This window comes from Babylonia areolata, chromosome 26 (genome assembly GCF_041734735.1).
Source record: "Babylonia areolata isolate BAREFJ2019XMU chromosome 26, ASM4173473v1, whole genome shotgun sequence".
Lineage (NCBI taxonomy): Eukaryota > Metazoa > Mollusca > Gastropoda > Neogastropoda > Buccinidae > Babylonia > Babylonia areolata.
Genome location: NC_134901.1, coordinates 6,016,826 through 6,033,059, shown reverse-complemented (window position 1 = coordinate 6,033,059; position 16,234 = coordinate 6,016,826). Strand labels below are relative to the sequence as shown.

The 16,234-nt window shown below is 43.0% G+C and overlaps 1 protein-coding gene across 1 annotated transcript; it reads left to right on the top strand.

The window, feature by feature from the left end:
• The first annotated feature begins 4,534 nt into the window (after positions 1 to 4,534).
• LOC143300777 (voltage-dependent calcium channel gamma-4 subunit-like) lies at positions 4,535 to 14,760 on the top strand. Its single transcript, XM_076614706.1, has 3 exons — positions 4,535 to 4,846; positions 7,428 to 7,574; positions 14,576 to 14,760. The coding sequence occupies exons 1-3, from the start codon at positions 4,654 to 4,656 to the stop codon at positions 14,758 to 14,760; spliced, it is 525 nt and encodes a 174-aa protein (XP_076470821.1). The 5' UTR covers positions 4,535 to 4,653.
• Positions 14,761 to 16,234: the final 1,474 nt, after the last annotated feature.

The window sequence follows — 16,234 nt, the reverse complement described above, 5'->3', positions numbered from 1 at the left end:
TTAACCCAAGAGACAGCAAATTCAGAAATCCCGTAGTAGTGATGAAAGATGTGCAACAGAAGTGTATGGTCTATGGTGTCAAATGCTGCACTGAGATCTCACAGAGTAAGAACAGAAACATGACCTTGATCCAGTACCAAACGTTTGTCGTCAGTGACCTTCAGAAGTGCAGTCTCTGTACTGTGTGAGGTTCTGAATGCTGACTGGTTGGGCGACAGCAGGGAATGTGAGTTTAGGTATTCAAATCACTGACTCAGAACAACTTTTTCAATTACTTTAGACATAAAAGTAAATTTGAGACTGGTCGATAATTTCATAGAACATTCTGATCCATGAAGGGCTTCTTTAGTTGTGGTTTTACAAATGTGGCTTGAAAACCAGGGGGAAAAGAACCTGACAGACGACTTTCATTTACTATATGTGTCAAAGTGAGCTAGAGAGTGTCAGTTTTATTTTGACTAAGAAAGAGGCGAGAATGGGATCTAGTTGGCAGGTGATCGGTTTTGGCTTAAAATGATCTTTCTAAGTTCATCTTCTGTGGGGGGGGAGCAGAAGAAACTGAATTGGAGGTTTGATTCGAAGTGATTACAAACAATGCAGCAGTTGTCGTACGATCAACTTCTTGTGTAATGTCAGCGACTTTCTTTTAAAAAATAGTCTGAAAACACTTGAGGTAGCTGGTGAACGGGGAACAAAGTGGGAAAAGGAGAGGACTTGACATTGCTAGTCAACTTTCCACAAATATTAAATAATTTTCCAGCTGACGTACAACCACTGATCTGAAGCTTATTGTAAGCTGTTTTGGCATAAGACAATTTGCTTTTTGTGTTTAATGTACGAAGGAAGCAATCACACCGAAGTAGTCGGATGGGTATTTCATGTTTGGTCTTGATGATACAAATATTTCCCATCCATTCTGCATCGCATTTGATTCATAACACTGCTTGCTGTTGTATGGATACTTTTTTGTTGTTGTTGTTTGTGTTTTTCTGCTGTTTCAGTCAATTAAAGAAAAACTGTTTCTGAAAAAAAAATCAAGAAGTTTTTTTTTCTTTCTCTGAGGTTCTGCATCTCAGTGCCCATTGATGTCAGTGAGTGAGGGTGTGTGTGTATGTGTGTGTGCGTGTGTGTGTGTGTGTGTGTGTGTGTGCATGTGTGTGTGTGTGTGTGTGTGTGTGTGTGTGATGGCCTAGAGGTAACGCTTCTGCCTAGGAAGCGAGAGAATCTGAGCGCGCTGGTTCGAATCACGGCTCAGCCGCCGATATTTTCTCCCCCTCCACTAGACCTTGAGTGGTGGTCTGGGCGCTAGACATTCGGATGAGACGATAAACCGAGGTCCCGTGTGCAGCATGCACTTAGCGCACGTAAAAGAACCCACGGCAACAAAAAGGTTGTTCCTAGCAAAATTCTGAAGAAAAAATCCACTTCGATAGGAAAAAACAAAAAACAAATAAAACTGCACGCAGGAAAAAATACAAAAACAAGAGAGGCAAGACCTTCAAGACTCACTTGTGATACGCTTTAAAAAAAATCTAATTGTTAAAATGTGTTCTGTATTTGTTATCATAAAGCTCCGGGTTAAAAGAAAAAGAAAAAAAAAGTCCTAACGGTAGATTCGAACCCCGCGTGTTTCGATGAGAAGAAACTGTCTTATCCATTACACTATCGTGGCTCCTTACCTGACGTTCAAAAATATAATATTTAAACATGCTTTTTTAAAGGGCGATAAATCGATTGCGATATTCGCAGTGAGAACGCTGTTTAAATCATATTATTCTGGTGTATCTTGGGCAGTCAAAAATCTGCAAGGGCAATTAAAAATTCTTTGTAAGTCCGCGGTAAAGGAGACGTGGCTATCGCCGCAATCACACTGCAACAACATTTAGCCGTTTTCTCTGGATCTAGATAGATGTACAAGTTTAGTTACACCCGGTTGACACGGTCGATTCAATTTCTCTTTTATGTTCATACTAGTTTTATTGTTTTAAAGTTGATATGAAAATTGAGTATTTTGTTAAACTAGTAACATGCAGAGCTTAGTACAAGTACTTCTAAACGTCATATGAAGTGAAAAGGCCTCCATTTTGAGAAAAGTCAAGATTTTTTTTGCGTTTCATCAATTCAAGGGTATTAACTCTCATGGTTTATTATTTTTAACTGTGAATTCCGACTGATTCTGTGGATATTTTTATGGCAGTTTTGGGCATAATCCAGTAAGTGATGAGGCGTTCACAAATCTTTCTCTGAATAAATATTCAACGGTCTCCTTCTCCAACTTTCCATCACATGTTATCGTGTATTGTCGATTGAATATAGGATTGAACGGGCAGGTCAACAACTTGAAACAAAATGGCGTCGTTCGCGTTCGCGAAGAATATGAGCATGCGCTCTGAATATGTATAAATATGTGTGCGCAATTGATTTTTGCCAATGACCTTCAGGGCTCAGCCAATAGATCTATAAAGTCCACTGGTCGTATTGATTTTAGTATTTTCCGAAAAAGACCACTTGGGCGAATGAACATAGTGAAAGCCCTGTACACTGAGAGTAAAACACAAGCTTTTTATGTATTGAGTATAATTTCAAAATGTAATGTTTCAGATGAGAAAGATAAAGCAAATTAAGCCCCCTAGCATTAATTACAGATTAATTTCCCTTTTTTTACTGCCTGCACCAAAGACGTGCAAAATAAATATAACTTCCATCTAGCAAAAGAAGTTCCTGTTTGAACAAAAAATGATACACAGAGAAGTATGTTGTGATAAAAAGAAATACAAATACATGCGGGGTGTGTGTTTCTGTACGTACGGGGTGTGTGTTTGTAATGCTGTGTGTGTGTGTGTTTTTGTGTTTCTGTGTGTATGTGTACATGCGGGGTGTGTGTTTGTGTTTCTGTACGTGCGGGGTGTGTGTGTTTCTGTGTGTGTGTGTGGCTGTTTGTGTTTCTGTGTGAGGGGTGTGTGTTTGTATTTCTCTGTGTATGTGTGTGTTTCTGTGCATTCGTCTGTGTGTGTGTGTGTGTATTTCTGTACGTGCTGGGTGTGTGATTGTGTTTCTGTGTGTGTGTGTGTGTGTGTTTCTGTGCGTGCGTGTGTGTGTGCGTGTTTCTCTGTGTCTGTGTCTGTGTGTGTGTTTGTTTCTGTGCGTGCGGCTGTGTGTGTACTTTTCTGTGCGTGTGTGTGCTTGCATGGACAGTGGTGACAAGAAAAGCAGGGAGGTGCAAGGAAGACAAGGGTGGGATGTTAGTGGCGAGGAAACTGGGGAGAGGGGGGAGGGGGAGTGAAAAGCAGCGGGATAGACGGTGGTGGTAGATGGGGGGCCTGAAGATGGGGGTAGGAGAGAGCAATGTTGGGACCTTGGGTAAACAGTTAGGGGTATTTATACGTATCTTGACAAAAAAAGAAAAGGGGGTGGGGCTGGGGGCGGTTGGGGAGAGGGCCTGGCAAAAACTGAAGGCGTGGGAGGGCGAGCAAGGGACATTGCCTTCTGGGAGAGAAGTATAGGGTGGACGAAAAAATGCCTTAAATATTTAACACCACAACTCACACTACAGCAATGACAAACCCAGATAGACGTAATCACTTGCCATACATGTTTAGAATGCATACAGCAGAACACCAGAACATCAAAACCCAGACAAATATATTCAATCATAGAACACACCTAAAACGCACGCCTCAGGATGCGCTGGTGCAATTGCTGTTCCCGACGATGGAGAAAATGAAAGGAAGTGATGACGGGCGCAATAGCCGAGTGGTTAAAGCGTTGGACTTTCAATCTGAGGGTCCTGGGTTCGAATCATGGTGACGGCGCCTGGTGGGTAACGAGTGGAGATTTTTCCGATCTCCCAGATCAACATATGTGCAAACCTGCTAGTGCCTGAACCCCCTTCGTGTGTATATGCAAGCAAAAGAACAAATACACCCGTTAAAGATCCTGTAATCCATGTCAGCGTTCGGTGGGTTATGGAAACAAGAACATACCCAACATGCACACCCCCGAAAGCGGAGTATGGCTGCCTACATGGCAGGTTAAAAACGGTCATACATGTAAAAGCCCACTCGCGTATTTATGAGTGAACATGGGAGTTGCAGCCCACGAACGCAGAAGAAGAAGAAAGGAAGTGATAAATAGCGTGTGGGCGAAGGTGGCATATGAAAGGTAAACATGAAACAGGATAGAGAACATGAAAGACAGGGGGGGGGATGACTGAAGCCTTACTAAAATTGAGAGAGAGAGAGACGTGAGAGAAAAAAAAAGAAAGAAAAACTTAGCAATAGTCTCACATAGCTGTGCGTGCACTTTTTACAACTGACAAAGACTGAGGTCACAGCAAACTGAATAAAAGGACGCACATCTGGGGCAACACAACTTGACAAACCAGTTTCGCTGTGTCGCGTGAAGCGAACACGTCATCCACCTGCACCGCCCAAGATTATCTATCAACTGAAACCTGGTAAAGGAGCCATAACAGTGGAGAAAATACAGCAAATCTTAAGAACGAAAAATAACAGAGGGTTTCGTGAATTGTAAACTAGGACCTGGTAAAGGAGCCACAACTGTGAAGAAGAGACAGGAAATTTCAACAACAGACAGGGATTTTGTGGATTTAAAAAATTAAGAAATAACAAAATAAAAAAAACACTTGACATCATGATACCTTTCAGCAGCCGTACAAAAGGTTACAAGACTGGAGTGTTCTTGCTGTTTTTTGCCGCCATTCTTTTCGTGGTTGGGTTTGGGGCTCCATACTGGTTCACAGCAGATTTTATATATGACAAAAGCCACTCGGGCTTATGGGAGTCATGCTCAACCAAATGTTCCACTTTTAGAACAAAGGAAATCCGTGAGTAGTCTTCTATTTTTGGTTTCTTGTGTCGAAGATTGTGTATCTTCTGTGTCGACTTGTTGTGGTTGTTGAAGATTGTATACCTTCTGTGTCGACCTGTGGTTGATATACTCTTCAGTCACAGCCAGTCAGTGATTGACAGTGTCCCCAACTTCTTCGAAGTCTTTCACTCCCTCGTTTTGCTTTCTTTCTTTTTTACGTCACTTTCTCTTGTGTCATTTCCTTCTTTCGCATTCAGTGACCTTTCTTCTGATCTCTTTAGTCTTGTTTTTGTTTTGTTTTATTCAGATGTCTATGTCCTTCTATCTGTTTGCAGTTTTCTTATCTGTTTGCAGCTGATGACACATTTGGTTAGGCCATTAAGCAACTGCAACTTTGTGGTATTTTCAGATTTTGTTGTTGTTGTTGCTTTTGGGTGTGTGTTGTTGTAGTTGTTGGTTTGTTTTTGGTTTTTAGTTGTTGTTTGTTTGTTTTTGTTTTTGTTTCTGTTTTTTGTTGTTGGTTTTTGGGGGGTTTTTTGGTTTTTGTTTTTTGTTTTTGTTGTTGTTGTTGTTTGGGTTTTTTTGTTTGTTTTATTTTTGGGGGGGGTTTTTGGGGGTGTGGGGGGGTATTTGCTGTTGCTGCTGATTTTTAGTATGCCATTTTACCATTTTTTCTTTTTTGTTCTTGTTTTATTTCTGCAGTTATATTTTTCTTTTCTCCTGTTTGTTTTTATCCCTTTTAATGTTTTTCTTCAGTTTTTGGCAACGTATAACGAAGAAAAAAAATCAGGACAGAAAAGACAAAGTTAGTAAACTACGTAAACACGCTAAAACAATAATAGTCTAAAGTAAACTACTGCAAATAAATAAACATAAATGAACGAAACATTTGAATATGACATGCAATATCAGATAGGACATCAATTCCACGCAATACAATACAACATACTAAAAGTATCGGTTATGAAAATTTAAAATATAATACTTTCTTTACTGTATTTTTTGCTTTGCATATGTCGAACAATAAATGTATGCAACTGTGTATAGGCAATAAACAAGTCCTGAGTCTTAAGTGTTGAATCAATTGAAATTTACATAATACCATATACAAAATGTTAAGTAGTTTTGACATCTAGAGTTTATTATTTGAGTAGCTTTTACTGTTGAAAATATTCTTTTATATGCTATTTTCAATCAAAGGTATGAATGATGATCACTTTTTGTTTCACATGCAATCATTGCGTTATGCTCTTTTATTTTGTATCTTGAGAAAATATAATTTTGAAATTAATGAACATTTGGAATGCAATTGTTTTTACACACACACGCGCACGCTCAGACACAGAGAGAGAGAGAGAGAGAGAGAGAGAGAGAGAGAGAGAGAGAGAGAGAGAGAGAGAGATCGTATCACCAGAATGAAAGCTCGATACTATCATTAACCGTTTTTAAAAAGACATTGTTATTACTCTTTTCTTTTCCCATTTGTTTTACAATTACTTTTGTCCCAATGATTCGGTGTAATTTGTGAAATCGCAACCACCTTAGCTTCTCTCTCTCTCTCTCTCTCTCTCTCTCTCTCTCTCTCTCTCTCTCTCCAATGTCCATATCCCAATTCCAAGAATTGACTTGTTCAAATGCAGTCTGGTCTACTCAGACGCCACCCTATGGAACTCACTCCCAGAAACAATTAAACAACACCATTGGCCAACCACCTTCAAAAAACATTGCCTGTCCCACCTTATGCCATAATGTGTTATGTAAATCGTTCATTTTGATGATACTGTTTGTCAAATGTGTATGGTTGACTGATAACCTCCCTCACTCTCCATCCCCCACTCTGATCTGTTGTGCGGTGTGTGTTCGTGTGTTGTTTCTTTCATTTTGTTCATTTTTTCCCATATATTTTACTAACACCATGCTTGTACCTGTTTGCCGTGTGTGTGTGTGTGTGTGTGTGTGTGTGTGTTTATTTTTTGGGGGGAGGTTGTTGTTTTTCCCCTGTTATATATCTCTACTAACACCATGCTTTCATGCTTTCATTTTATTTAGTATTGTGTAGTGTAGACCTTATTCAGGGCGGGGACTGGATGTAAAAAAGTTGTTTTTTTGTTGTTGTTGTTGTTTTTCCCCTGTTATATATCTCTACTAACACCATGCTTTCATGCTTTCATTTTATTTAGTATTGTGAAGTGTAGACCTTATTCAGGGCGGGGACTGAATGTAAAAAAGTACACCAGTGCTTATCTATTATCCTCAAAATAAAAAATTTGTCTTGTCTTGTCTTGTCTTGTCTTCTCTCTCTCTCTTTGTGGTACCACACACTTAACAGCTACTGGACCACCGCCAAAAAAATTGTTCTCTAACCGGAAACGGAAACAGCATTTTAGACATTAAACCACATTAGCAATCCGTATTAAATGCGCATAGAGCATCAGGGTTAGCGCCACACAAGTGTACAGCATTATTAGTAGTAGTAGCAGTAGTAGTAGTATTATCATAATTGTTGTTGTTGTTGTTGTTGTTCCTGTTGTTGTTATTATCATTATTATTATTATCATCATCATCGTCATTATTATACTGTTGTTATTGGTCCTCAGCCGTGTGGTTTCACGCTGTGCGAGCATTTGAGGCGCTATGTATCATTGGTTTGACCAGTGCCTGTATCTACGCTCTGATCACCAACTTTTGCCTTTCCGTCCCCGGCCCTCGATCCAGAGCCTTGGAGATCACGGCAGGGGTGTCAGGTGAGACTACACCAAAGATGTGACTGTTAATGCTGGGTATATTGCTGCTGCTGTCGCTGCTGTTCTTGTTACTGTTCTTACTGTCGTCGATGACGTCGTCATTATCATCAATACCATCACCGTCGTATGTTGTCGTTGTTGTTATTGGTGGTAGTGGCTGTTGGAGTTGTAGTGGTGGTGTCATTGTTGTTGTTATTGTTTTTTTTCATTGCTGGCGTTTTTGACTCACTTGTGTAAACAAAGTGAGTCTATGTTTTAACCCGGTGTTCGGTTGTCTGTGTGTGTGTCTGTGTGTCTGTGCGTCCGTGGTAAACTTTAACATTGACATTTTCTCTGCAACTACTTTGTCATTTGACACCAAATTTGGCATAAAAATAGGAAAAATTCAGTTCGTTCCAGTCATCTTGTTTAAAACAATATTGCGCCTCTGGGATGGGCACAAAAAAATAAAGAATGAAGCCTAATTATATTCAAACTGCATTTACTGTTATATTTATATTTTTTGTATTCTCTAAACTTGGCACTTTGATCTGATATTCTGACCCAACAGCTAGAGCAGTCATTATTATCATTTTTTTGTTCAAACAGGAAATTCTTTTGCTAAGCATGGAAGTTTTATTTATTTTGCAAACGTTTTGGTGCAGATAGTAAAAAAGGGAAATTACTCTGTAATGCTAGGGGAGTTAATTTGCTTTAAACTGAAGTTTCTCATCTTAAACATTACATTTTGAAATTATACTCAATACATAAAAAGCTTGGATTTTTTTTTAAGTGTATCACAAGTGAGTCTTGAAGGCCTTGCCTCTCTTGTTGTTTGTTGTTGTTGTTTTTGTTTTGTTTTGTTTTGTTTTTGTTTTGTTTTGTTTTTGTTGTTGTTTTGTTTTTTGCGGGGGTATGGGGGTGTTTGGGGGGGGGGTATGGGGGGGGTCTAATTTCTCAACCTCTCCTCCGTTACTTACTTTCGAAAAACCCTTGGCTTCAGAAAGAGGCAAACTATGAAAAATCTTTCAGAAAAGGTGACTGCAAAGAACAATAGTAAATGCTTTATAGATCGTTTATTGCGAAGTAGAAGTCACGAAAGATTTGGATTTCGTTTGCTGTCTGTTTTACACAGTGATTGGGAAAAGGAATGAGAGAAAAAGTCAGAGAGGCAGAGATCGATTGACTGAATGAGTAATTGATAGATCAATGCTTGCTCATGCAATCTGTCATTATTATTCATGCATGTTCTACGGTTCAAAGCAAAATCAACCAAACGTAATAGACAAATAACCAAACAGATTCGGGACACAACAGAGATACAGAGAGAGAAGTGGGGACGAAACGATTTTTTTTTTTTTTTCACAAGGGTACTGGAGTGAGCATATATGTTTTACATTCAGAAAAGAGGAAAAGAAGAAAAAAAAGAAAAGACATCCCCATAAACCTCCCTCTCCCCCCCCCCCCCCCCACACACACACACACACACACACACACACATAGCAAACATAAAAATCTTATACACATACACATGAAAATAACAGGTATAAATGAAAGTATGCGCATAACCTATCGTATACAAAACCACGCTGTTGTTAGAAAACGTCACATGAGGATTATATACAACAGGGAGAGGGAGATGCAGACAGACAGACAGATATCAGTTGTCCCCCCCTTCTGCTACTGCTTTGATTAATGATGCACTCAAGTAATACTTGTATTTGGTTACCTGAAATTTTTCCTGATGCTTGGTGTGTGCGTGGTGACCAGTGAAGCTTATACCGGTAATGTCTGTTGACAAGCACATGAATGAGACCACTTGGGCGAATGAACATAGTGAAAGCCCTGTGGTGGTGTGTGTCCATCGAGATCGATGATGACCATCGTTGTCATCCAGATGGGGGATGGGGGGAGGGAGGTGGTGGGGTGGGGGGAAGGATGCTCATGAGTCTATCTGTGAGTGCGCAGATGGCTGAATAGTCCAATCTGCGCACGAAATGTTCGCTGACAGTTGGGGCAGACAAAGACAGGCATATCATTGTCAGGGAGCTTGTTTGCCCGTGACTTTCTGGCCTGCCTCTTCTGAACAGCTGCAGCAGTCCTGTTGGCCTCGCACAACTTGGCGCCTTTGTGCACAGCAGCGCGCCATTTGTTACGGTCCACTGCAGATTCCTCCCAGGAGTCAGGGTTGATATCAAACGCTTTCAGAGAGACTTTCAGAGTATCTCTGAAGCGCTTCTTCTGACCTCCGTGTGATCTCTTCCCTTGTTGCAGCTCGCCATAGAAGAGCCTTTTGGGCAGCCGATGGTCTGGCATGCGCGCCACGTGTCCAGCCCAGCGAAGCTGGGACTGCATCAGGATGGTGAAGATGCTGGGAAGGGTGGCTTTTGCGAGCACCTCTGTGTCTGGGGTCCTGTCTTGCCACTTGATGTTCAGTAGCTTCCTGAGGCATGTTGTGTGGAAGTGGTTCAGCTTCTTGGCATGTCGTTGGTACACTGTCCAAGTTTCGCAGCCGTACAGTAGTGTGGGGAGAACTACTGCTCTGTAGACCTTTAGCTTGGTCTCAAGACTAATGCCTCTTCTGTTCCAGACATTTGCATTGAGTCTACCAAAAGTTGCACTTGCTCTTGCAATCCTGACATTCACTTCATCGTCGATGGTCGCATTTCGTGACAGTGTGCTGCCAAGGTATGTGAACCGCTCCACCGCACTGAGTCTCTGACCGTTGACTGTGATGTTGGGCTCAACGTAGGGTTTCCCTGGGGCTGGCTGATGGAGAACTTCAGTTTTCCTCGTGCTGATGGTAAGGCCGAAGTTTCTGCTGGCAGTGGCAAACTTGTCGACGCTGAGTTGCATGTCAGCTTCAGATCCAGCGTTGAGGGCACAGTCATCAGCAAACAAAAAGTCTCTGATGATGTCTGTCATGACCTTCGTTTTTGCTTGAAGCCTTCTGAGGTTAAACAGCTTGCCATCTGTTCGGTACTTTAGGCCGATTCCAACATCGCCATCTCTGAAGGCATCAGTAAGCATTGCAGAGAACATGAGGCTGAACAGCGTTGGAGCCAGGACGCAGCCTTGCTTGACACCATTTGTGACAGCAAAAGGAGCAGATGTTTCGCCATTGTCCTGGACTCGAGCCTGCATGCCTTCATGGAATTGGCTGACCAAGGAAATAAATTTCCGAGGGCATCCGTACTTGGCCATGATCTTCCACAGTCCCTCTCTACTCACGGTGTCAAAGGCCTTAGTGAGGTCGACATAGGTGGAGAACAGATCAGCATTTTGCTCCTGACATTTCTCTTGCAGCTGCCTTGCAGCAAACACCATGTCGGTGGTTCCGCGCTCTTTCCGGAATCCACATTGGCTCTCAGGCAAATGACCTTGGTCAAGGTGTGCTGTGAGGCGGTTTAGTAGGATCCTGGCAAGTATCTTGCCTGCGATGGAGAGCAAGGAAATGCCCCGATGGTTATCACAGGCTTGCCGGTTCCCCTTTCGCTTGTACAAGTGAATGATAGATGCATCTTTGAAATCCTGGGGGATCGTCTCTTCTTTCCACATGAGTGAGTACAGCTTATGAAGCTTCTCAGTCAGCACAGTGCCTCCATCCTTGTAGACCTCTGCTGGTATGGAGTCTGAGCCAGGTGCTTTGCCACTGGATAGCAGACGGATTGCTTTCTGGGTCTCAAGAAGTGTTGGCGGATCGTCCAGTGCTTCGTTGGTGGGGACTTGTGGGAGACGGTCTATGGCTTCATCATTTATGGAGGAAGGGCGATTTAAGACACTGTTGAAGTGCTCAGCCCATCGTTCGAGAATGTTCTCCTTCTCGGTGATCAAGGTATTCCCATCTGCACTGAGGAGGGGGGATGATCCTGAGGATGTGGGGCCGTAGACTTCTTTTAAGGCATCATAGAACCTCTTCATATCGTGCCTGTCAGCATATCCCTGGATCTCATCAGCTTTGTCACTCAGCCACTTATCCTGCATCTGGCGTAACTTTTGCTGAACGGTCCTGCGGATGGCATTGTACGCATCCTTTTTTGATGTGGACTTTGGGTTGCTCAGGTGGGCTTGATGCAGACAGCGTTTCTCATCCAGAAGCTGCTTGATTTCATCACAGTTTTCATCAAACCAGTCTTTGTGCTTTCTGGTCATGGGTCCCAGGGTCTCTGAAGCTGTACTATAGATCAGCTCACGCAGGGTCCTCCAGTCAGACTCCACATTCTGGTTGTTCAGAGAGGCGGATTCCAGACGATCTTCCAGCAGCTCCACAAAGGACTGTTTGATGGTGATGTTTTTCAGCTTAGCGATGTTGAGCCGTTTTGGAGCCTTCTGGCCTTGGGGGCGTCTCTTGGGCTGGATTCGAATATTCAGCTTCGAGACTACAAGGCGATGGTCTGTCCAACACTCGGCGCCGCACATGGTCTTTGTTACACGTACATCTTGCCTATCCCTTTTCCTGACGATGACATAATCGATGAGATGCCAATGCTTTGAGCGAGGGTGCATCCATGACGTCCTGTTACGGGTAGGGAGGCAGAAAACTGTGTTGGTTATCAGCAGTTCGTGCTCTGCACATGTCTGAAGCAAAAGCAATCCATTTGGGTTGCAGTGGCCCACACCGTGCCTTCCAATCACTCCATCCCAGGAGATGTAGTCAGAGCCAACTCTAGCATTGAAGTCCCCAAGAATGATGAGCTTGTCTGCTTTAGGGATGGCAGCAATGACAGAGTGAAGGTCCTCGTAGAACTTCGCCTTCACTTCATCCGGGTTGGTCATGGTTGGGGCGTAGGCACTGACAATGGTGAGGTGCTTCTGGCCAGATGCCAGTGGGAGTTTCATGGTCATAAGCCTATCGTTGACTCCCTTTGGGATTCCAGCTAGCTTGCTGACAAGTGCTGTTTTTACTGCAAAACCAACACCAGCCTCACGTCGCTCTTCGCTTCCTCGTCCACTCCAGAAGAAGGTGTAACCAGATCCCCGTTCACAGAGCTCGCCTTCGCCTGCAAGCCGAGTCTCACTCAAGGCTGCGATGTCGATATTGTATCTGGCGAGTTCGGATGCAACTAGTGCTGTTCTCCTTTGGGGTCTGTCCGCGTTATCTCTGTCCAGGAGAGTCCTTATGTTCCAAGCACCAATGGTGAGAGGAACGATCCTTGTTTTTTTCTTTTCTTTCTCTTTGTTTCGACCGCTGATGTAGGGTCCCCGCCAGCCGCGGTATGCTGGCCAGGGTGATATGGAGCAGGCAATTTTTAGGGCACCTTTTCTAGCCCCTTCCTCATGCCAGGGAGGTGAGCAGTGCATTCCTAAAGAGGGCTGCTCAGACGCTCAGACGGCTGCCGAGCTCCATCGCTGCTCCTGTCGACGAAGAACGACCCTATGGCCTGAGCCGCCTGCGTGCAGGTCTGCGGCTGCGACTGCCAGTGTACCCACACCTGTCGTTTCGTCGCTCGCCTGTCGCCACAGGACTTGGGGGTGATGAAATGATGAAGGATGAAAGGTCATTTAGGATGACTGATGACTTGCGCGATGAGTTTGTTTAAAGTGAAGAGGAGTTGCGCAACGTCGACCTCACTCTCTCGTCCGGGTCCACCAATTTCCAGTGGCAAGACTAAGTCGAGACGACTGGAGGATGAGTACGGATGCAGTGGATGACCAAGATATCCTTTCGGTGTCTCATCTTGCTCTCTGCACTCCACAGTGCGTTGCTGTAACCGCCTTCCTCTCCGTTGAACCAATAGGTTTCTTCCGCAGATTCTGCCGGATCCAGACTTCACATGCATGGGTAGACACACCTCGGGGGCCAACTGCGTGTGGCATGCACACAGCACGGTGGAGCTAGATGGCCGTCGGTGGCTCTCCTGAGCCGACGCCCTTTTATGGATCTCCATAAGGGTGTCTAGCCACCCGCCTCACCAGTCCCAGAAGGGAGTGGTGGGAGTGCCGGTTTAGTCGTCGGCAACCCGACCCTGAACAGGTTGTACTGGATTACAGGTTACCAGTAGCAGATCTAATGACCTGACCTGACGAGAGAAAGCCCTGTACACTAAGAGTAAAATACACAAGCTTTTTATGTATTGAGTATAATTTCAAAATGTAATGTTTAACATGAGAAAAAATTAGTTTAAAGCAAATTAAGTCCCCTAGCATTAATTACAGATTAACTTCCTTTTTTTACTATCTGCACCAAAGACATGAAAAATAAATATAACTTCCATGCTTAGCAAAAGAAGTTCCTGTTTGAACAAAAAATGATAAAAATGAGTGCTCTTGTTGTTGTGTCAGAATATCAGATCAAAGTGCCAAGATAAGAGAATTAAAAAAAATATAAACATAACAGTAAATTCAGTTTTCATATAATTTGGCTTTTTTTTATTTATTTTGGCCCATCCCATAGGTGCAATATTGTTTTAAACAAGATGACTGGAAAGAACTGAATTTTTCCTATTTTTATGCCAAATTTGGTGTCAACTGACAAAGTATTTGCAGAGAAAATGGCAATGTTAAAGTTTACCATGGCCACACACACACACACACACACACACACACACACAGACAACCGAACACCGGGTTAAAACATAGACTCACTTTGTTTACACAAGCGAGTCAAAAAATGTTTTAATCAAGCGAACAATTATACTCTGGGTAGCTGAATAGCATCCAATACAAAATAAAACTGAAAGAGAGAGAGAGAGACTCGGGAAGTGGAATAGAAAGGAGGGTGTGTAAAATCAACAAATAATTACATCAATCACGCAAACAGCAATAGGTGTAGCCGACCAGTATCCAATACAAAATATAACTGGCAGAGAGAAAGAGAGGGGGGGGTGAGGGCGTCAGCGTATTTGCGTGTTTCTGTGGGTCAGATTGACTGAGTCAGGTCTCTGAAATTAGAGACATAGACAGACGGACAGACAGGAAAAGAGACGATTTTTTTAAGTCCTGTTATTCCTCTGTGTGTCTGTTTGTCTGTCTGTGCGTATGTTTGTGTGGGTGGGTGGATGTGTGGCTGATGTGCGCAACAGGAATCCTTGGCTTCATCGGCTGCATGGTGTACGTCGGCAAGACCGACACACTGGACAAACACATCCAGGACTACGGCTGGGCCTTCTACTTCGCTGCTGTCGGCAGTGGCCTCGTTGTCATCGCCGCCATCGTCATCGCTGTCAACAACAAACCCGTGGAATACCAGCAACTATCCTCCACCTAAGGCCGGTTATCCGGTTCAGTGATGGGTGGTGGAAGAGTTGGTATGATGACATAACAAAGTTCACACCCCACCCCATCCCCACTCCCCCGCCCCCTCACACACACATAGACACAGACACCTACCCCCCACTCACACACACACACACACACACACACACACACACACACACACACACACACACACTGATCACTGATATGTCGATAGGCGTATCATAAATTTTTTGTGTAGTTCATATCAGAAATGTGTACATACTGTTGCAGCTTTGATTCTCATCAAATATGATTAGATTTTAATGTCATGCTTGGATGGATTCAAAGTTTTGCTGATTCTTTAGCCATTGAATTTTTATCTGCTACTTGCGCGAACTTTGCTTGGCTGATTCCTAACACCTTTTTTGCAGTATGTATAATATCAACATTATCTATTCTTCTTTCTTCTTCCTCCCCTTCGAACGAACTGTTCAACTTATTTGCGGATTCGTAACTCAAAAAACGTGCCCATCTTCCAACTTCGGTCTCTAACTTTCGGTTATTGCATCTGATTTTAAACAAACTAAGAATGTAGAAGGAAAGTCTCTCAGCAGAAAAGTTGTAGAACAATGTTCCGTGCATATATATATATATATATATATATATATATATATATATATAGATATAGATATATATCTTTAAGGTCATTTGCCACAACCACTGACCGCTGAAGAGGTATGAAATAGATATACATATCACACGAAAGCATGAATATCTGCGTGCCAGTCCGGGTTTGGGGTGGTTTGTTTTTTTTCTTGAGTGTTGTGGAAAAACGTTCTTGAAAACATTTTTGGGAGAATCAAAGTAGTTGTGTAAGTGGGTTTTTGTTGTTGTTGTTGTTGTTGTTTTGTTTGTTTTTTGTTTGTTTGTTTGTTTTTGCTTTGTTTTTGTTTTGTTTGTTGTTGTTTGTAGTTATGGTATGTGTTTTGTTGTTGTTTTTTTTTGGGGGGGGTTGTTGTTGTTGTTGTATAAGCTGTGTGTGTGTGGTTGCATGAGCGGAACAGACAGAGCGGAGGAGAATAAATTTTGTGTGGGAGGAAAACATCTGTATTCTGTGTTTGTGTTGTCTGGTGAATTGGGGTGGGTGTTAGCTCTCGACCTCTTCCCTAGGGGGGTCGTGACAATCTCATTCTTTGTCGCCGTCATAATCACCAGTGTTACTATCAGCATCCTAATCATGATCATATGCTAATGCTATATATTATGTACCGGGTGTAGTCGTCATTGACGTGTTCATTCCCCTGTCAGTGTCAGTGTCACTGGTCCCGAAACCTGGTTTGGTTGAGGGGTTGCTGCGCTGCTGAACTCATCACCAGCTTTCTCCACTTCTGACGGTCGTGGGATGGGGCCCGAGTTTCTGCAAAGTTCCTCTGTGTGATGTCTGCCCGCTTCTTTCGCTGTCTGCCGCGTCTCCCTTTCCCCTGCACTGTTATCTAGAGGATGGT